This window comes from Nanorana parkeri, unplaced genomic scaffold (genome assembly GCF_000935625.1).
Source record: "Nanorana parkeri isolate BGI_ZX_2015 unplaced genomic scaffold, ASM93562v1 scaffold15, whole genome shotgun sequence".
Taxonomy (NCBI): Eukaryota; Metazoa; Chordata; class Amphibia; order Anura; family Dicroglossidae; genus Nanorana; species Nanorana parkeri.
The window spans coordinates 748,740-771,051 of record NW_017306283.1 but is presented as its reverse complement, the minus strand read 5'-3'; the positions used below and the strand labels follow the sequence as shown (position 1 = coordinate 771,051).

The following is a 22,312-nucleotide window of genomic DNA, read 5'->3' as shown; positions in this document are numbered from 1 at the left end:
GGGGGGGCAGTAGCCCCTATCTCGATTTTGGTTGCCCCTGTCTGCCTGACATCATGTGTCCGGGTTTCAGCTGCCATGAAACCCGAACACAGCATTCAATACCCGGACTGTCCGGGTGAATCCTGGACAGGTGGCAACCCTACCAGGAGAGTATGGCGGAAAGAAATTGAAAGGACATTTTGGGGAGCACACCTTGTATGTCCAAGGTCTGCAAGTGGTTTTTGTAAATACTTAAAAAATAACGTGAAATATTTGTTCACTGAAGAACAACTTTCCTGTGCAGATCCTGGAGCGGTTGCTGATGCGCGTAACCCTCCACTTTATTTCATTGTCAGCGAGTTCTCCAAGGAGAGAGAGAAGGCCAAAGCCCGCGGCGACTTCCAGAAGCTGAGGGAGAAGCAGCAGATGGAGGAAGATCTGATGGGTTATCTAGACTGGATCACCCAAGCTGAGGACATCGAGCCAGAAGGAGACGACCGAGAAGAAAGACACAACCGTGAGTAACCGAACCGACGGATATACAAAAGTCATAACGTGACTACAGTGCAGCGGAGATGATTCATCTACCATTTTGTCTCCGTCCTCGAGCTCGGAGCCTTGCCGAATCAGGATATTGAGCAAACCCAGAAGAGTTGCAGGGGGTCACACTCGCCCTGCTTAGGCCTCATTCACCAAGCTAAGTGTCGGCCCGTACAGATCCGTGCGGCGTGCACGGCCGTATCGGTCCGCTCCCGGGGAGGACAGGTGCTGCGTGTGATTGTAGGCAGCCCTTGTCCTTCTCTATGGTGGTACGCCCCCCTACGCTCACCCGAACTGCACATCTGTCCGGGTGTCCGTACTCGACGCACACAGGATCCATCCTGTCTCTGCCTCTCTCGCTTTCTCTCTCTCTTTCTCTCTCTGTCTCGCTCTCTCACTCGCTCTCTCTCTCTCACTTGCTCACTCGCTCTCTCTCACTCGCTCTCTCTCACTTTCTGTCTCTCTCTCGCTCTCTCTCTCTCACTCGTTCTCTCTCTCTCTTTCTGTCTCTCTCACTCGCTCTCTCTCTGTCTCTCTCTTTCTCTCTCTCACTATCTCGCTCCCTCTCTCGCTTTTTCTCTCTCTGTCTCTCTCTCACTCGCTCTCTCTCTGTCTCTCTCTTTCTGTCTCTCACTCGCTCTCTCTCACTCGCTCTCTCTCTGTTTCTCTCTCACTCGCTCGCTCACTCTCTCTCTCTCTCTCTCACTTTCTCTCTCTCTCTCACACTCTCACTCGCTCTCTCTCTGTCTCTCTCTTTCTGTCTCTCACTCGCTCTCTCTCACTCGCTCTCTCTCTGTTTCTCTCTCACTCGCTCGCTCGCTCACTCTCTCTCTCTCACTCTCTCTAGCTCTCAGACTCTCACTTTTGCTATCTGTCTCACTCTCTCTCTCCCTCTCTCTCTCTCTCTCTCTCTATACTACTCTCTCCTCCTATCAGCATGCTCTTTGCATTGCAACACTGACTGGTTCCTAGTGCTGCTTCTCCCTCCCCCTTTTCTGAGCTCTGCTGTACAGGGACTGCAAGAGGCTGACACCAAGGTAAATGAAGGTACTTCCACATGGAATGATGTATTAATGGTTACAATGCTGCATTGATGTGTGCCTTGTAGTCAGATCATATAATAATAGATAATACAATAGTTCTGATTGGTTATGTTGCAGTGGGTCTACCCTCGGTATATCCTCCTTTACCCATCAGTCCATACTCTCGGTATATCCTCCTTTCCCCATCAGTCCATACCCTCCTTTACCCATCAGTCCATACTCTCGGTATACCCTCCTTTACCCATCAGTCCATACCCTCGGTATACCCTCCTTTACCCATCAGTCCATACTCTCGGTATATCCTCCTTTACCCATCAGTCCATACCCTCGGTATATCCTCCTTTACCCATCAGTCCATACTCTCGGTATATCCTCCTTTACCCATCAGTCCATACCCTCGGTATATCCTCCTTTACCCATCAGTCCAGGCTTTTTATTGTTCAGGAAATCTGCATTAGGACCCCCCCCTACCCCTAAGGATGTTACCTACTCTACAGGTCTCTGTCTGTCTGTCCCTCCCAATGGCCTCCTTGTTCCCGTACACCGCGCCCGCTTGACCACATACGACCCGTCTCGCGTCCCGCATCGCTTTGTATTTCTTTGTGCACGACGTCTGTTTGTCTGTCCCGTGCAATGTCTGTCTGTCTGTCTTTCACGTACAGGCGTCACGTTGGCTGATCTGACGAGCAGGAGGAAGGGAAAGCTCCAGTGGTTAATGCATCCTAACCATTCCTCAGAAAACCACAGTAATTCAATGGCTTGTGTAACCCCCCCGTGATTCGTGGCCCTAGCGCGTGTGTGGTGTTTATTCGTTGCAGCGTGATTCCACAGTCATCCCTATGTAGCTGGTGATCCCTATCATAATCCGTGATGTGGTGTGACCTTGTGGCTTGATAGCTTTAGATGCTCCAAAAAAAAAAAGGACATTTCTGTTAAGGTGGCCTAGAGGAGGTAGAGCCATGAATAATAGGGGCGGACGTTGGTGGACGATGGTGGACGATGGCGGACGTTGGTGGACGATGGTGGACGATGGTGGAGGTGATGCCACTATGTTATGGCACAACCATGGGGCACAGCTATGGGTCTGAGATGAGAGAAGCTTGCTATCGGAAGTAGGGATGAGGCTCGCCATTCGCCAACTACCATGGGCCTGAGGTGAATCCTGCAGGCTTGAGATTCGGGTTCTCGGCGAATTTTATCTGCAGATTCACCCGGGAGAATTTTCCCCAAACCATAAAGCAGCACATGGCCAGCAGGCTTAGAAGGGCCAATAAGGGGGCTTTTGTTTAACTCAGCCTCTGACCATCTCTCTGAGTATGCATGTAGTCTCTGACCATCTCTCTGAGTATGCATGTAGTCTCTGACCATCTCTCTGAGTATGCCTGTAGTCTCTGACCATCTCTCTGAGTATGCATGTAGTCTCTGACCATCTTTTTGAGTATGCCTGTAGTCTCTGACCATCTCTCCTAGCATGACTGCAGTCTCTGACCATCTCTCTGAGTATGTCTGTAGTCTCTGACCATCTCTCTGAGTATGCCTGTAGTCTCTGACCATCTCTCTGAGTATGCATGGAGTCTCTTACCATCTCTCTGAGTATGCATGTAGTCTCTGACCATCTCTCTGAGTATGCATGTAGTCTCTGACCATCTTTTTGAGTATGCCTGTAGTCTCTGACCATCTCTCCTAGCATGACTGCAGTCTCTGACCATCTCTCTGAGTATGTCTGTAGTCTCTGACCATCTCTCTGAGTATGCCTGTAGTCTCTGACCATCTCTCTGAGTATGCCTGTAGTCTCTGACCATCTCTCTGAGTATGCCTGTAGTCTCTGACCATCTCTCTGAGTATGCCTGTAGTCTCTGACCATCTCTCTGAGTATGCCTGTAGTCTCTAACCACCTCTCTGAGTATGCCTGTAGTCTCTGACCATCTCTCTGAGTATGCCTGTAGTCTCTGACCATCTCTCTGAGTATGCCTGTAGTCTCTGACCATCTCTCTGAGTATGCCTGTAGTCTCTGACCATCTCTCTGAGTATGCATGGAGTCTCTGACCATCTCTCTGAGTATGCCTGTAGTCTCTGACCATCTCTCTGAGTATGCATGGAGTCTCTGACCATCTCTCTGAGTATGCCTGTAGTCTCTGACCATCTCTCTGAGTATGCCTGTAGTCTCTAACCATCTCCTGCAGGAAAAGCTGACAAACGGCAAAGGGAAAGATTTGGGTTCCTTAGGAAACTGATTGCTAGCTCTTTGGTCAATCAAACCGTTTGTAGCTTTTTTTGGTTCATATTATTGGAGCTTTTCTCTCTTTTATTTTACATGACAGGTTCCCTTTTAATATGCAAACGGCTAACAGCCAATTAGATATCTGTAGGTGACATGTGAAGGGTCTCTGGCACGGTGTAGCCTGTGGCCTGAAGCCAATTGTTGTCGGGCGTTTTGGGATAATATTATCGGGGACAGTTGGTGGTTACGTATCCGGGCGGCATGTCAGCTGCGCGGGTGGGAAGAGCTCTTCGCCCCCACAACGCCACATGGATGTTATAGAGCGTCACGTATGATACGATTCCAAAACATTTACATATTTGTATCTGAATAATACGGACACTTCCTGTCATTTCGCTTTCATTGATCTTCATTCTATTTGTGGAAAGCTTATCTGCGGCCAACTTCTTGTTTTCTAGCTAGAGTTAGAAAAGGATCCTTCCAAGCTAACACTCCCCGTTCACATATAGCGACTTGTCGCGCGATTTCCGCCGCGATATCACGTATTTGTGCCGCGCCGTATCACGAGAAGTCGCCGGCCAATGCTATTCAATGGAGCTGTCTTAACTCCATGTCGCGCGTCGCTCGTCGCAAGTCGCTTCTACCGGACCCTTTTTTCGGCGGATTTTGCGCGCTTTTGCTTTTATTCTACGGAGCCCGACGGAGAAGGTCGCGCTACCGTCGCTGGATCGTCGCTGGAACGTCGCCCCGAAAGTCGCGCTATCCCGGCCGCTGCAAAGGTATGTCGCTATACGTGAACGGGGGCCTAAGGCCTCGTTCACACCTGAACGTTTTGTAGCGCGTTCTGCGCTCGACGAACGCTCTACTAAACGCTCAAACATCTAAATCCCATTGTATTCAATGGGTCTGTTTCACACCTCGGCGTATTTCAGCCCGTCCCTAACGCGCTACAAAACGGCCCACGCCTGAAAAGGTACAGGTACTACTTTGGGCCGTTTTTGTTGCGCGTTTCCATTGGGATACAGCCAAGTAGCCCTCGGAAACGCGCGTTCGGCGCGCGATTTTTTTTACCGCCAATCGCGGTTAAAAAAAAGCGTGCGACAGACGCGCATATGCAATACGCCTAGGTGTGAACCGGGCCTTACAACATGCACTTGAGATCCGTGACAGTATAGGTTGTGCCATGTCACATGATCTAATAACCAAAGGAATTGAAATATCATCAAGGTCTTCTGTCTGCGGTGTTGGGCCTTCTGACTCAATCTTGTCACCATTTGTTAAGCGGAATTGTAGCCAAACCCTTTTTTTTTTGTTCTGGAGAGAGTTTGGAAAAGTTAGGACCTCGGTTTTATTCCCCTTGTGTCTCCGTTGGTGGAGATTTCACTTTCTTTGGTGTCACTGAGACAAAACGTAAGGGAAAATCTCCCCAAAGGGTGAACAAATAGTAGCTTCTGTTTTTTGGCCAGTTTTGTCTGAAGTTGCCCCTTTTAATAAACCTTCAGCCTTTTTAAACCTAAAGCTCTCCCCTTTAGGTTTAAAAAATGGCTGTGGCTACCCCAACAAATCTGGTGTGAGATTTAGGAAAGTGGCAGACGAGGATATCAACAGACATATATATTTTAAAGGAGAACTATGGGGTTAAGTCTTTTCCCCATAGTTCTCCTTAGGGTAACGGGAGGACACAAACTAGCGTCCTCCCATCACCCTAGGCTCAGTATATAGGGAGCTACAGCTCGCGGTATACTGAGACGCCGCAGCGGATCCCGACATCGATGTTTGGATCCGCCCAGCTGCGTGAGTGACAGCTGGCTCTGCCTATCTAGAGGCAGAGCCAGCTGTACCCGCCCCCTCCCCCGTCCATTCCGCCAGTCAGCGCTGGCGGATCGGAGCGGGGAGGGGGAAATCCAGCCCCTTCCCTGTCACGGCAGAGAGCCGTGACAGGATCGAGAGGTGAGCGAACCCGGTATGTGTTCCCTCCCCTCCCGATCTACTGAGCCGACCTGTGACAGTCTCATTGTCACAGGTCGGCTTGAACTATGAGGTGAGTGGAAAGCGCTCATCTCATAGTTCTCCTTTAAATATTGACCTCCCATTACACTGACTCCCATGAAAGAAGTGTACACAAAGACGTTCCTCTCAAGGATCTGAGATGAGAAAGGGGGTCACCTTTCATTGAAGATATATTAAGACAAAGGTGACACCCTTTCCTTGCTGTTCCTGGGGACCTGGGGGAATAAAAGGCACCCTACAATACTTACAATGGCCAACATCATCAGAAATGGATGTTACACAAATTAAAACAAATCACTTAAAGGAGAACTATGGGGGTCAGTGTTTTTCCCCATAGTTCTCCTCAGGGTCACGGGAGGACATAAACTAGCATCCTCCCGTCACCAAAAGCTCAGTATATAGCGGGCTATAGCTTGTGCTATACTGAGACCGCCGCAGTCGGGATGGATGCCGACATTACTGTTGAGATCCACCGAGCTGCGTGACTGACAGCTGGCTCTCCCTATCTAGAAGCAGAGCCAGCTGTACCCGCTCCCTCCCCCGTCCGTTCCGCCAGTCAGCGCTGGAGGATCGGGGAGGGGGGGAATCCCTGCGGGGAGCTGTGAGTGACAGTCACGGCTCTCTGCAGGGACAGGATGGAGAAGTGAGCGAGCGCCGGTATGCGTTCCCTCACTTCCCGATCTATTGAGCCGACGTGTGACAGTCTCATTGTCACACGTCGGCCTGAACTATGAGGATCAGTGGAAATCACTCCCCTCATAGTTCTCCTTTTAAACATGACTGGATTTGCTGAGAGGTGAACATACAATTTACGTCATCAGAAGCATTTTATGAATTCAATATTACATTTTTATATAGAACTCTACAAAAAAAGGAACAGTTGTGGAAGAAAGAGGAAAAGAGGGCTTTGGTTTCCAAGTAGGGACTCCCAAAGGTGGACAGTTGTGGAGGAAAGAGGGGGCAGGGGACTTTGGTTCCAAAGTAGAAATTCCAAAAGAGGAACATCTGTGAAGGAAAATGGGAACAGAGGACATTGGTCGCAAAGCAGGGACTCCAAAAGAGAGATCGTTATGAAGGAAAAGAGGAACAGAGGGCTTTGGTTCCAAAGTAGGCACTCCAAAAGAGGTCCATTTGTGAAGGAAAGAGGGACAGAAAGCTTTAGTTCCAAAGTATGGACTCCACAAAAGGGACAGTTGTGACGTAAAGAGGGACAGAGGGCTTTGGTTCCAACGTATGGACTCCAAAAGAGGTCCAGTTGTGAAGGAAAGAGGGACAGAAAGCTTTAGTTCCAATGTATGGACTCCAAAAAAGAGACAGTTGTGACATAAAGAGGAACAGAGGGCTTTGGTTCCAAAATAGGCACTCCAAAAGAGGTCCATTTGTGAAGGACAGAAGGGTTTGGTTCCAAGGTAGGGGCTCCAGAAGAGGTCCATTTGTGATGGAAAGAGGGACAGAGGGCTTTAGTTCCAAAATAGGGATTCCAAATATGGAATACTTGTGAAGAAAAGAAGGCCATGGGGCTTTGGTTCCAATGTAGAGGCTCCCAAAGAGGTCCAGTTGGGAACTAGTTTTAATTTCCATAAGTACACCTTAGAGACGCACTATGCAAATTCACAGTCGAAGGCAGCCAGGTCTCCTAGATGCACGGGGCATTTGCCACGTTTTGTTTTGCTTACATGGGATAACGTGACACATTTTAGAATATTTTGAAGTATAGTGATATTGTCCTTGTTTCCTCACTTCCTCTTGTAGCCAGCCTTCCTGCCAGCGAGACCGCCTCAATCAACACCGAGAATATAGATGACGAGCACAGCAACTGCTGCACCCTGTGCATGTAAGTGCTCCTTTACCTTCTACATTTCCCATGATCTGTCAATCTCATCATTTCATTCTTCCATGTCATGCATAAGATACATTTGTATATTGGTAAAGGAACATTTTAAGTGGACCTGTTCATCTTTGTTTTGCATCATCTGAGCTCGGCATCAACGTTCTAGACTGAGATTCCGGCTTAGAGAGGACACAGTTATGTAAATCCCGGTCTCTGGTGCAGTTCGTGTCCACAAATGACGGATAGAGATTAGTCTCTTACCTTGTGACTTACTGCAAAGCTTCAATCTGATCACTTAGGGGGAGGAGATGCCGGCAGCGTGCTAATGACATCATAACACTAGAAGCTGCTCGCCTTTAGACTCTCTGGTGGTTCAGGGCCGGATTTTCCCACAAGGCCAACCAAGGCCCAGGCCTCGGGGTAGCAGGGAGTAGAGGGGTGGCAGGGGTATGAAATTCCTATCTCCCGATGCTCGGGACATGCAGTTCCGGGTGCCAGGAGAGTAGTTGTTTTCTACATTTAGCCCGGCTTTGGGCGACCAGAGCTAAATGTACAGCGGGGAAGCCTACGCTTGTTTTGTACAAGTGATCCCGGCACTTGTATGCAGCCTGCAGGTCTGCCATTCTCCATGGGGGGGTAGAGGGGCGCATTGAGGAGCCTGGCCTTGGGGCAGCAGAGAGTAAATCCGGTGATCTGTCGACACTGAGAACTTATCGAGTTACAATCCACTTTATGTCCTTAATTATCTGATGTTTTCTTTTTGCTTGCGCAGGAGTAAGTTGTCACAGACCGGCTGCTGGTGAGTACCAGATTCGTAAATGTAATGTTTGGTCATCAGGAATTTATAATCTCAGATTATTATTTTTATAAGCACACTTCTTATTGTATTTGACGTGCGACCACCATTAAAGCTGGAGCTGGAGGATATAAAGAGACCCCATTTTTATTTTTTTTTGTTGTTTATTTAATTTATTTTTAAATGCAACTAGAGTAAGCGCCCAAATCTGATGTAGTCTTAGCCTTGCCTGTCCCTCTGCACATACTGGATGAGGGCAGGGCAGCAACAGAAACCAAGCAGGTTTAACATTCAAATATAATATAGCTTAAAGGAGAACTATGGGGTCAGTGTTTTTCCCCATAGTTCTACTAAGGGTTACGGGAGGACACAAACTAGCGTCCTCCCGTCACCCAAAGCTCAGTATATAGGGAGCTACAGCTCATTATATACTGAGACCGCCGCAGCCGGGTGGGATCGAGAAATGAGCGAGCGACGGTATGTGTTCGTTCACTTCCCTATCTATTGAGCCGACGTGTTTCATTGTCACACGTCGGCTCGAACTATGAGGCTGAGGGAAACTCACTCACCTCTTAGTTCTCCATTAATATATATTATATTTCACCAGGCCAGCTATGCTGTGTTAGGCCTCATTCACACAGCTTAGAGCCGGCCCGTACAGATCCGTGCACATCTGTGCGGGTGCGGGTGTCCGTGTTCGGGCGCAGACAGGATGGAGCACGGACATCCGCGCGGGAGTGCGGCTCGGGTGAGCGTACGGCCGCGTGCTCCCATAGAGAAGAAAGGGCTGCTGCGTACAAACCCAAGCAGCATCTGTCCTTCCCGGGAGCAGCCTGGTACGGCCGTGCACGCCGCACGGATCTGTACGGGCCGACTGTAAGCTGTGTGAATGAGGCCTGAATGTCAGGACTAGATGGCCAGATATACAAACCCATTGACAGGTAAAACGACATCTATATATGCACTTCAAATGCATATTTAAAGGAGAACTATGAGGTGAAAATCACTCCTCCTCATAGTTGGAGCCGACGTGTGACAATGAGACTGTCGCAGGTCGGCTCCATAGATCGGGAAGTGAGCGAACACATACCGTCGCTCGCTCACTTCTCAATCTATCCCTGCAGAGAGCCATGACTGTCACTCACGGCTTCCTGCAGGGATTCCCCCCCTCCCCTGTCTGATCCTCCTGCGCTGACTGGTGGAACGGACGGGAGGGGGCGGGTACAGCTGGCTCTGCCTCTAGATAGGCAGAGCCAGCTGTCAATCATGCAGCTGGGTGGGGATCTGTCCCGGCTGCGGCGTCTCAGTATACCGCGAGCTGTAGCTCCCTATATACTGAGCTTAGGGTGACGGGAGGACGCTAGTTGTGTCCTCCCGTGACCCTAAGGAGAACTATGGGGAAAAGCCCTGACCCCATAGTTCTCCTTTAAGTGACTTGTTTTAATTTGTGTAACATCCATTTCTGATGATGTTGGCCATTGTAAGTATTGTAGGGTGCCTTTTGCTCATTTATTCCCCCAGGTCCCCGGGAACAGCAAGGCAAGGGTGTAGCTCCCTATATACTGAGCTTTGGGTGACGGGAGGACGCTAGTTGTGTCCTCCCGTGACCCTAAGGAGAACTATGGGGAAAAGCCCTGACCCCATAGTTCTCCTTTAAAGTTTGCCTGAAGTTCAGCTTTAATGATTGAATATACAACCTGCTGTCTTTGCAATGATATACTAAGTGGCCTACTAGGCAGGGGCTTTTCTTTTATGGGCTTATATTGTGCAGAATGGAAGCCGTACTTCAGCACTGCGTATTAGCTATTATTATAATTGATCTTCTAACAGCCGTAGCGTGAGGAGATGGAACCGAACCTTCCGGAGGAAATGTCGCCTGGCTGTTAAATCTGTCCCCTTCTACTGGGTGGTTCTGATCCTGGTCTTCCTGAACACACTGACAATAGCCTCCGAGCACTACCGGCAACCGGAATGGCTGACGCAGATACAAGGTGACAGTTGCGGCAAAGAGGGTAGATGGGAGGAGGGTTATTATAGATCCAAAGGACCTGGTTCCATATAGGCCAGGACATCCGTATGTTTGCTTACCCTGCTCTCCTGGTCAGGCATTCCCTGGCCTGGTATCGGCTTGATAGTGCTATGATGCCTGAAAGGACAAGTGACGCTACAGCAAAGAGACTTAGAATTGGGTTTAGAGCCGAGAGCCCTGCGGCTGGGTGGGGGCCCGTTACCTCCCCTCTTGCCCTCCCATATTTGACAATCTCGCCGCTCTGGGCCGCACAGGTAGCCGGAGAGACGAAGAGACTCGGGCTCAGTTTCAGCTTTGCAGCAGCGCAGTGTCGAACACAAATATTCAGACAGATTAAGCAGACGCTCGCTGGGGCCTTGGCCAGAGAGGGATCACTCTGACGCAGTTGGCAATAGAGGGGTCACTTTGATGCTGGTGGCCAGAGAGGCTCACTATGACATGGTTGGCCAGAGAGGGATCACGTTGACGCAGTTGGCCAGAGAGGGATCACTTTGACCCAGCTGGCCAAAGTGGGACTACTTTGACATGGTTAGCCAGACAAGGATCACTTTGACACTGTTGGCAAGGGAGGGATCACTTTGCCGCAGTTTGCCAGGGAGGGATCACTTTGACGCAGTTGGCTGGAGAGGGATCACTTTTAAACTGTTGGCCAGAGAGGGATCACTTTAAAGTAGTTGGCCAGAGAGGGTCACTTTGATGCAGCGGGCCAAAGTGGGACTACTTTGACATGGTTAGCCAGACAAGGATCACTTTGACACTGTTGGCCAGGGAGGGATCACTTTGAGGCAGTTGGCTGGAGAGGGATCACTTGGACACTGTTGGCCAGAGGGGGACTACTTTGATACAGTTAGCCAGACAAGGATCACTTTGACACTGTTGGCCAGAGAGGGATCACTTTGCCGCAGTTTGCCAGGGAGGGATCACTTTGATGCAGTTGGCCACCTTGAACATTTATTGCCATATATGGGAACCAAGGATGCCGGTTTTTATGCCAAAGTTTGAGGGCGTACCACCACGGGCAGAGGGTTCATTTCTGAATTTTCATATAACTAACAAACTTCCTAATATCATCCCTCTTCACCTACAGTATATAAGAAGTGGTCCCCGTTACTTCTTAATGTATCCATAGAGGAGCATCTTAATCCTACTGCAAAGTAGTTTAGAGTAATGGCAACAAATATGTGAGAACGTTCTATGCAGAGCGGGTGCAGAGATTTGCAACATTAGTCCATTAAAGGAGAACTATGGGGTCAGTGTTTTCCCCATAGTTCTCCTTAGGGTAACGGGAGGACACAAACTAGCGTCCTCCCATCACCCTAAGCTCAGTATATAGCAAGCTACAGCTCGCGGTATACGGAGACGCCGCAGCCGGGACGGATCCCGACATTACTGTCGAGATCCACCCAGCTGCGTGATTGACAGCCGGCTCTGCCTATCTAGAGGCAGAGCCAGCTGTACCCGCCCCCTCCGTGAGTGACAGTCACGGCTCTCTGCAGGGCCAGGATCGAGAAGTGAGCGAGCGCCGGTATGTGTTCTCACTTCCCGATCTATTGAGCCGACCTGTGACAGTCTCATTGTCACACGTCGCCCCGTCACCTCATAGTTCTCCTTTAAGTGGAGCGCCACTTGTAAAAGTTTAACCACGCCAGGAAGATTATGTACCGCAAACATTTTGTGTTGGGAGTACTGGGAGTGCTGGGAGTATAAAAGCAAATAATCTGGTTGCTCTGGGTCCCATAGACACTGATGAATAAGGCCCAGCAATTTCTACCGTTTCTTCTTCCCATTATCTTACATTTACCATTTTTTTCTCTCTTCACCGTGGAAATGCTTCTGAAGTTATACAGTCTGGGTTTCCACGCCTATTTCATGTCATTCTTCAATCGCTTTGACTGCTTTGTGGTGTGCGGGGGGATTTTGGAGACAGTCCTGGTGGAGTTCCACATCATGTCGCCTCTGGGGATCTCTGTCCTGCGCTGCGTCCGCCTCCTCAGGATCTTCAAGGTCACCAGGTCAGTTACATAGTTGCATGGTATTAGAGGTTGAATAAAGACACAGGTCCATCAAGTTCAACCTTTGTGTGTCTGTGTGTGATTGTGCATGTGTGTGTACACGAGCCCCCGTGTGATCTTGTTTTTATGAGTACCTGTACCCCTGTATGTTACGGTCTCTGAAGAAGGTATCTAAATGCTTTTTGATTCAATACTCTCAGCTGATACCACTGCTTGTGGCAGTGAGTTCCAGACTTTAACCGCTCTATCTGAAAAGAAGCCCCTCCACCCCTTTTGATTAAATCTTTTTCCCACCACTACGCCCCTTGTAGTTAAATCTTTTTCCCACCACTACGCCCCTTGTAGTTAAATCTTTTTCCCACCACTACGCCCCTTGTAGTTAAATCTTTTCCCCACCACTACGCCCCTTGTAGTTAAATCTTTTCTCCACCACTACGCCCCTTGTAGTTAAATCTTTTCCCCACCACTACGCCCCTTGTAGTTAAATCCTTTCCCCACTACTACGCAGCTTGTAGTTAAATCTTTTCCCCACCACTACGCCCCTTGTAGTTAAATCCTTTCCCCACCACTACGCAGCTTTTAGTTAAATCTTTTCTCCACCACTACGCTCCTTGTAGTTAAATCTTTTCTCCACCACTACGCCCCTTGTAGTTAAATCTTTTCACCACCACTACGCCCCTTGTAGTTAAATTTTTTCACCACTACTACGCTTCTTGTAGTTTCTTTTTTTCACCACCACGCCCCTTGTAGTTAAATCTTTTCTCCACCACTACGCCCCTTGTAACATCTTTTCTCCACCACTACGCCCCTTGTAGTTAAATCTTTTCCCCACCACTACGCCCCTTGTAGTTAAATATTTTCCCCACCACTACGCCCCTTGTAGTTGAATCTTTTCTCCACCACTGCGCCCCTTTTAGTTAAATCTTTTCTCCACCACTACGCCCCTTGTAGTTACATATTTTCCCCACCACTACGCCCCTTGTGGTTAAATATTTTCCCCACCACTACGCCCCTTGTAGTTAAATCCTTTCCCCACCACTACACAGCTTGTAGTTAAATCTTTTCTCCACCACTACGCCCCTTGTAGTGAAATCTTTTCTCCACCACTACGCCCCTTGTAGTTAAATCTTGAGGGTTTTTTTGTTAGGTATGTGAGTGCTACAATGTGAGAGTGAGAAGGGATCGGTAAAGGGGGTATCACGTTTAGGGGGTATGGTAAATATAACATGAAGCAACCCGCACATTTGGCTATAGGTTAAAAAAACGGCATTCGCAAGCCGGCATCGGCAGTTAGTATCTTGTGTCCTTGTGTCAGCTGGCTGGAAACCCGGACACAAGACTCAAAAACGGGACTGTCCGGGTGAATCCTGGACAAGTGGCAACCCTAACTAAAGCCCATCGGCACAGGCCCTGTAGGATCCGGTGTTATATAGTATATTTTTGTCTTTATAGTGCATGACATTGTGTGTATTTCATAAGGAACATGGTGTATCTTCTGGCATCCTTCTCTCTCTCTCCCACCTTGCCATCACTGTCCTCTCCAACATACAGACACTGGGCATCGCTAAGTAACCTGGTCGCCTCCCTGCTGAACTCCATGAAATCCATTGCTTCTTTACTGCTGCTTCTCTTCCTCTTCATCATCATCTTCTCCTTGCTTGGGATGCAGCTCTTCGGAGGGAAATTCAACTTCGACGAGACCCAGACCAAAAGGAGCACTTTTGACACGTTCCCCCAGGCGCTGCTCACCGTCTTCCAGGTGACCATTCTTGACTTTTGGATTGGGCTTCATGGGGCAGGGATCTCTTATACAGTTTGATTGTACAAGTCTAAGGTGGGTAGTGAGCTATAATCAGAAACCAGTCTCATTAATCTGTCCACAGTAAAGCTTCCACTTGGCTGCTATAGGTTTCAGCTCTTTTGCTGTAGAGGTCATTTATGGAACACTGGAAGAACTGTGGAGGAGCTTCTCAAGATGAACAGATTACGGTACCTGTTTCGTCCCATCTGAAAGACGAAACCTGGTTGGTTGTCCATTTTTTAAATGGCTTGTACTGTGGTTATCACATATGGCCTTAGACCCCTGCCCCACCATGGAAGAACATTAATACTGTGATTTATTTATTGATTATTCGTTTTATGCCTAGAAATATAGTCCTCCATTATGACCTGTCCAGCATGGGGGTTGAAACCAGGAATGCCATGTCTGAAGTTGAGTGAGATGTGGTAGACATGGAGAACTGAACCATCAGGTCTCCCAACTGTGGAGGAGCCTCTCAAGATGACCAGATTACCGGTTTCATTTGATAGACACAGTAGACATGGAGAACTGGAGTCTCAGGTGCTAATGTAAGGGTTTTAGATCCCACCATCAGGTCTCCAACTGTGGAGGAGGTTCTCAAGGTGACCCGATGACCTGTTTCATTTGAGAGACACAGTAAATATTTAGAACTGGAGGCTCAGGTGCTAATGTAAGGGTTTTATATCCCACCATCAGGTCTCCAACTGTGGAGGAGGTTCTCAAGGTGGCCAGATGACCTGTTTAATTTGATAGACACAGTAAACATGGAGAACTGGAGCCTCAGGTGCTAATGTAAGTGTTTTAGATCCCACCATCAGGTGTCCAGCTGTGGAAAAGTTTCTCAAGGTGACCAGATTACCTGTTTCATTTGAAAGATGAAAACCTGGTTGGCCGTCCATTTTTATATGGATTGTACTGTGGTAATCCCATATGGGCTTAGACCCCGGCCCCACCATGGAAGAACATTTATACTTTGTTTTGAATATTTATTATTCGTTTTATGCCTAGCAATATAGTTACCCACTGTGACCTGTCCATGATGGGGTTGGAAACAAGCTTGCCATGGTTGGAATTGAGTGAGATGTGGTAGACATGGAGAACTGGAACCTCAAGTGCAGGTGTAAGGGTTTTAGATCCCCCCATCAGGTGTCCAACTGTGGAGGAGCTTCTCAAGATGACCAGATTACCTGTTTTATTTCAAAGAAAAAACCTGGTTGGTTGTCCATTTTGTTTAAATGGATTGTACTGTGGTAATCAGGTATGTGCTTAGATCCCTGACCCACCATGGAAGAACCTTTATACTGGGTGATATTTATTATTGGTTTTATGAAATATAGTCACCCACTATAATCTGTCCAGCATGGGGTTGAAAACAAGTTTGCCATGTTTGAAGTTGAATGAGATGTGACAGACACGGTATATATGGAGAACTGGAGTCTCAGGTGCTGATGTAAGAGTTTTAGATCCTCACCCATCAGGCCTTCAACTGTGGAGGATGTTCTCAAGATAACCACATTACCTGTTTCATTTAAAAGATGAAACCTGGTTGGTCATCCATTTTTTTTATATGGATTGTACTGTGGCAATTGTGTATGGGCTTAGACCACTTCCCCACTGTGGAAGAACATTTATACTTTGATTCATTCATTATTGGTTTTATGCTTAGAAATATAGTCACTCAGCTCCAGCTATACTCTACTATGACCTGTCCAACATGGGGTTGAAAAGAAGCTTGCCATGTGTGAAGTTAATTGAGATAGACACAGTAAACATGGAGAAATGGAGTCTCAGGTGTTGATGTAAGGGTTTTAGATCCCACCATCAGGTGTCCAACTGTGGAGGAGCTTCTCAAGATGACCAGATTACCTGCTTCATTTGAAAGATGGAACCTGGTTGGTCATCCATTTTTTTAAAAATAGATTGTACTGTGGCAATCACAGACCCCTTCCGCACTACGGAAGAAGGTTTTTACTTGGTTTTCATTTATCTATTATTGGCTTTTATGCCTAAAAATATAGTTACCCAGTCCCGGGTAAATTCTACTATGAACCGTCCAGGGTGGGTTGGAAAACAAGGTTGTCATGTTTGAAGTTGAGTGAGATGTGAAGGGCGTGCCAGGATGACAGAACTAGGGCCTCAGGTAGACGTGTGCGATTCGTTTCGTTCCTGAATCGAAATTCGGACGCAATTTCATAGATTCGGAGCATCCGAATTTCCAAAATATGACATATCCGAAAGCATCCGAAAGCATCCGAATCCGAAATTTCGAATCCGAACTTTCGGATTTAGAACGAATTTTGTCCAAATCCTGTGCGTGCACTGTTAACATGTAAACGGATAAAAACAAATTAAGAAAAGGATTTTAATGTCCCTTTCTTAGTAAAGACGAGAGCACAGCAACCAGAAATGACAAATGTGGCAATTCTGCTACCCCACCTCAAGTTGCATTTTCGGGAATTCATCCGAATTTCGAATCAGATCCGAAGACGAATCCGATTCCCGAAACGAAACACATATAGGACACGAATTCCGAAAAACGAAATCTGAAACTAAAGGAAACACATTTTTAGCCGCTGCCCATGTCTAGCCTCAGGTGCCATGGTAAGGGTTTGAGATTCCTCCATCAGGTCTACAAAGGTTCTAAGAAGAATGTTATATTCCTTAGGTAGTGATTTCGGGTAGCGTATCTAATCTATTCTGGAAGCCCAAGCGTTCTCTACTAAACATAGGCACCAGGCCTTGTAAGTTAAAGGAGAACTATGGGGTTAAGGCTTTTCCCCATAGTTCTCCTTAGGGTAACGGGAGGACACAAACTAGCGTCCTCCCGTCACCCTAAGTTCAGTATATAGGGAGCTGTAGCTCGCGGTATACTGAGACGCCGCAGCTGAAGCGGATCCCGACAATTGTGCTGGGATCCGCCCAGCTGTGTGACTGACAGCTGGCTCTGCCTATCTAGAGGCAGAGCCAGCTGTACCCGCCCCCTCCCCCGTCCGTTCCACCAGTCAGCGCTGGCGCATCGGAGCGGGGAGGGGGGAATCCAGCCCCTCCCCTGTCACGGCAGAGAGCCGTGACAGGATCGAGAGGGGAGTGAACGCCGGTATGTGTTCCCTTACCTCCCGATCTCCTGAGCCGACTTTGTCACAGGTCGGCTAGAACTATGAGGTGAGTGAAAAGCACTCGCCTTGTACTTCTCTTTTAATAGCTGAACAGCAGGTATCCATTAACGTTGCTGAATTATACATTTTGTTCCTTTTTCCCCACTGAATTTGTGTTCTTTCATAACCAATCTGTCATCTCCATCCTTTTTCTTCTCCCCGTGGTTATTATGCAGATCCTTACAGGAGAGGACTGGAATGCAGTGATGTACGATGGGATCATGGCCTATGGGGGACCATTTTTTCCTGGAATGCTGGTCTGTATATATTTCATCATCCTCTTCATTTGTGGAAACTGTATCCTGCTGGTGGACAATATTAGAACTTCTCCGACGCTGATAACCAATTCACAGAGCTACAGAGACACAGGGCCTCATACAGACCTGACTTGGAAGCACTAAGGGGTCTAGTTGTCAACAATTTGCAGAGGCATTCTTTGTGAACCATCATTCTATGCATATAGAGGCACAAACTAGTGTTCTTAGTATATTTTATTTTCAGGGCAAATGTAAAGGATTGTAATACTGCATTATGGTCACTAGATGGAGCTGAGGAGCATAAGAAATAGGGGGAGTGGGGTTGAGGGCTATTGGTGGACGCTAAGACTGTTCTGGCCGCCACCCTGGTGGTGCACCACCCACCTCTGGCCGGTGTCCCACCCAGCTCACTGACGTTACTGGTTGCCAGGAACTGGTCGGGAGCCCGGCCAGAGCATCCCGCTCAGCTCCTGGCAACCAAAAAATGTCACTGGCCTGCCAGGAGCAAGGCGGGATGCCGGCCAGAGCATCCCAGAGCGCTGAGAGCTGGAAGGGCAGATGTGTATGGCCCTTACTCATCTCCACGCCAAACTCTTTTCAACCGCCCCTCTCACCTGACCCAAAGAGATGCCTGCTTCATTATTGGGACAGCCCAGAAAATGCAGGAGAGACGATAGGGGGTTATCCACAAAGCTGCCGAAGGCAGCCGATTGAATAACCGAGCCGAAGTTAAGTTAGCCGAATGACGTTCGGCTATTCACTACAGCTCAGAGTGGCCAATTTCAGCCGTACATGGACTGAAATAAGCTGTCCATCAGTTGCCTTGGCTGCACTTTGGTCAGCAGAAAATGCTCCCCGGTCACACATTCTAACGCAGTCACAAACTTTGATAGAACACTGGCACTTGCTAGAGTCTTCTAGCAGGTCCCAGCCAATAAATAACAACCGGGGCGAAGCCGGCCGTGACGTCACAGCCGGCTCCGCCCAGTTGTTATTGTTTAATGACAGATCAGCATCCCCGGGTCATTTGGGGATGTTGATCTGTCATTACAACTGGCCGGATCCAGCCGTGAGATCACGGCTGGCCCTGCCCAGCTGTCATTTGTGGGGCTTACGGCCGGGCCTACGGTAGGCCATTCGCCCTGCTTCGGGTGTCACTTTAGGCTCAGTCGAGCCGAAGCATATGCCTTCGGCATGCTGTACGGGCTATAGTGAATAGCCCGTACAGCAGCCCTTCGGTTCGACTGAACCGAAGGGTTCCGGCGGCCGAAGAGAGACAAAGCTACGGCTGGATCCTTCGGCTCCTGTGTGAATAACCCCCAATGGTGTATTGCACTTCTATTGCCCTGGTCTAGTTGTGACATTTAATAATAGAATTTGTTATTTATGATCTTTTGAACGTCTTCCCTGGAGCTCCTCTAGACTCTTCCTTAACCTGCCCGTGTAGATATCCTACTGAACGTCTTCTTGGCTATCGCCGTGGACAATTTGGCTGACGCTGACAATATTAACAGTAAAGACAAAAAGTGAGAAGGGAATTCTTATGATCAACGCAAAATAACCCCATTGTGGAAAGACCACAGGGAGTATCTGAGAGGGGATTTCCCTCACCCCCTGCTGGGGCTCCAGGACGGGTAGTAAAGGGGAATCTTCCTAATAGCACATATTATGGCAAAATACTTACCAGGGTTTCATCTGCTTGGAAGTGTGAAAAGGAACCGCTGGACCCGTGTGGTTATTCTCTTGGTGTTTTTCATCCCATAGTTCAATGATATGAATGAGGGTAATGGGTAGGCAGCTTCCACAATCCAAAGGATCTCCACGGTGTTCATGTCTTGACAGTGAACACAGTCCATATGGGAATTGAAGCGCTGCAACAATTAAAAAAGTATTTATTCCATTAGGGTTGGTGGACATTCAATTAGCGTAGACAATGCATTTCAGGGGTCCAAAACACCCCCACACTTCATCAGGGCCTAATGAGAGACATGCATGTGATTTACCTTAGCTGCAATGTTGTATTGAGTTATGATGGAAGGACTTCAGGTTTGTCAGCAGCTGGTTTGGCAGCCATGATGACAAGCCTTACAAGAGAACTATGGGGGTAACCTTTTTATCCTATAGTTCTCTTTAGGGTAACGGGAGGACATGTACTAAAATGCAACCTCTAGAAGAACCCTAGGGTTCCTCAGATGGGAAGTCAGTTAGCCACAGCTTAAAAGAGAACTATGGGGGTAACCTTTTTATCCCATAGTTCCCTTTAGGGTCACGGGAGGACATATACTAATGTCCTCCCGTGACCCAAAGCTCAGTATATAGCGGACTAAAGCTCGCTATATACTGAGAGCGCCGCAGCCGGGACGGATCCTGACAATACTGTCAAGATCCACCCAGGTGGCTGATTGACAGCGGGCGCTGCCTATCTAGAGCCAGAGCCAGCTGTGCCCGCCCCCTCCCCTGTCCATTCCTCCAGTCAGCGCTGGAGGATTGGAGAGGGGAGGGGGGAATCCCTGTGGGGAGCGGTGACTGACAGTCACCACTCACTGCAGGAAGATGATCGGGAAGTGAGCGAGCGACTGAATGTGCTCACTCACTTCCCGATTTATAGAGCCGACATGTGACCGTTTCAATGTCACAGGTCGGCTCTAACTACGAGTGTAAATCACTCACCTCATAGTTCTCCTTTAAGTACTCTTTATTACAACTCAATACAACTTTCAATCCGTAGGTATGGTAGTCCACCTACATGATTTCTCTCATTCAGCCCTGATGAAACGGGCATGTGCAAAGTCACATGCAACATGGCCACACTGCCACCTAAGTGTGCGGGAAGAACTTGGCTCAAAAAACTGTAGCATGGCATCACCTTATTTAACGTTCATTCCACCGCTGGCTGTGGGTACATCTCACTGTCTACATAATACACAGTTATTAATAATGGAATTCTGCAAGTTATAACACCCAGGGCACCATTTTTGCCTTGCAGCCATGGGTCCCAACCAGAAACGGTGAGGTTGATTTACTCAGCGAGTAGAAAATGTTCACTTTTCTTAGTGAATAAGTAGAAACAATATAAAAACTCACATTTAAAATGTATCCAATCGTGTGCAAAGCAAATAAAAACAATAAAAAAACAGGCTTTTTGCTTGCACGTGATTGGATGATTGAGGTCAGCACATCTTATATACGTGCAATTAGCATTTTCTCATCTTCTGCATGGTTTCCTCCCACAATCCATAAACATTCTAGCTCATTGACTTCTGCTTAAAATTGGTCATGATTCTTTTTTCAGGGGAGGGAAGAAATCTGGGAAAAAAGAAGACAGCTCTGTGAAGGTGAGTGTGTCTAAAGCTGCTTTCATAATAAACCTCGAATAGACAAAAAAAAAGCTGTTACAGAGACCATATTCTCCTTCGTAGGTCCCCTGTGAGGAGGAAGACAATGAGGAAGAAGAGGGAAGTGAAGAGTGTAAGTTGCGTTTGACTTGTCATCTAGCGCTAATACAAGCATCTAATGGCCAAACATATCTGTGATATCTGACCATCACACCTGTATGAGTTTGTTGGCCATTTCAAATCCATGGGCATATGGAGTTTCAGCTCCACCTTCTTCTGTGGCTTCAGGATCCTTCACTCTACCGTAAAGGGTTTCCACAAGATTTTGGAATGTGTCTTTGGGTCCTTATTTGTGCCCTTTCAGCCAAAAGAGCATTGGTGAGGTCAGGTAGTGATGTTGGATGAGAAGATCTGGTTCACAATCAGCATTCCAATTCCCCCCGAAGGTGTTCAATAGGGCTGAGGTCAGGGCTCTGTGCAGGACAATCAAGTTCCTCTACACCAAACTCATCATACCTTGTCTTTATGGAGCTGGCTTTGTATATAAGGGACAGTCATGTTCAGTAGGGTTGAGCTCAGGGCTCTGTGCAGGACAATCAAGTTCCTCTACGCCAAACTCATCATACCTTGTCTTTATGGAGCTGGCTTTGTATATAAGGGACAGTCATGTTCAGTAGGGTTGAGCTCAGGGCTCTGTGCAGGACAATCAAGTTCCTCTACGCCAAACTCATCATACCTTGTCTTTATGGAGCTGGCTTTGTATATAAGGGACAGTCATGTTCAGTAGGGAGGAGGTCAGGGCTCTGTGCAGGAAAATCAGGTTCCTCTACACCAAACTCATCAAGCAATGTCATTATGGAGCTGGCTTTGTATATAAGGGACAGTCATGTTCAGTAGGGAGGAGGTCAGGGCTCTGTGCAGGACAATCAAGTTCCTCTACCAAACTCATCATACCATGTCTTTATGGAGCTGGCTTTGTACATAGGGGACAGTCATGTTCAGTAGAGAAGAGGTCAGGGCTCTGTGGAGGACAATCAAGTTCCTCTACACCAAACTCATCATACCTTGTCTTTATGGAGCTGGCTTTGTATATAAGGGACAGTCATGTTCAGTAGGGAGGAGGTCAGGGCTCTGTGCCGGACAATCAAGTTCCTCCACACCAAACTTATCACCCCATGTCCTTATGGAGCTGACTTTGCACACAGGGGACAGTCATGCAGGACTTCCACCAGGTTTGGGAGCACACAGTTGTCTAAAATGTATTTGTATGCTGTAACATACCCCCCCCCCCCCCCCCCCCCCC

General features: G+C 48.0%; 1 protein-coding gene across 1 annotated transcript in view; it reads left to right on the top strand.

Moving 5' to 3' along the window:
• Positions 1-22,312, top strand: part of LOC108788491 (voltage-dependent L-type calcium channel subunit alpha-1F-like) — a 72,323-nt gene that overhangs the window by 15,030 nt on the left and 34,981 nt on the right. Inside the window, 12 exon segments of the mRNA XM_018558251.1 lie at positions 336-496; positions 2,225-2,308; positions 7,546-7,627; positions 8,397-8,423; positions 10,251-10,411; positions 12,103-12,107; positions 12,205-12,461; positions 14,013-14,220; positions 17,594-17,714; positions 19,122-19,308; positions 20,967-21,009; positions 21,094-21,142. Of these exon segments, the coding sequence (XP_018413753.1) occupies positions 336-496; positions 2,225-2,308; positions 7,546-7,627; positions 8,397-8,423; positions 10,251-10,411; positions 12,103-12,107; positions 12,205-12,461; positions 14,013-14,220; positions 17,594-17,714; positions 19,122-19,308; positions 20,967-21,009; positions 21,094-21,142 (1,385 nt within the window).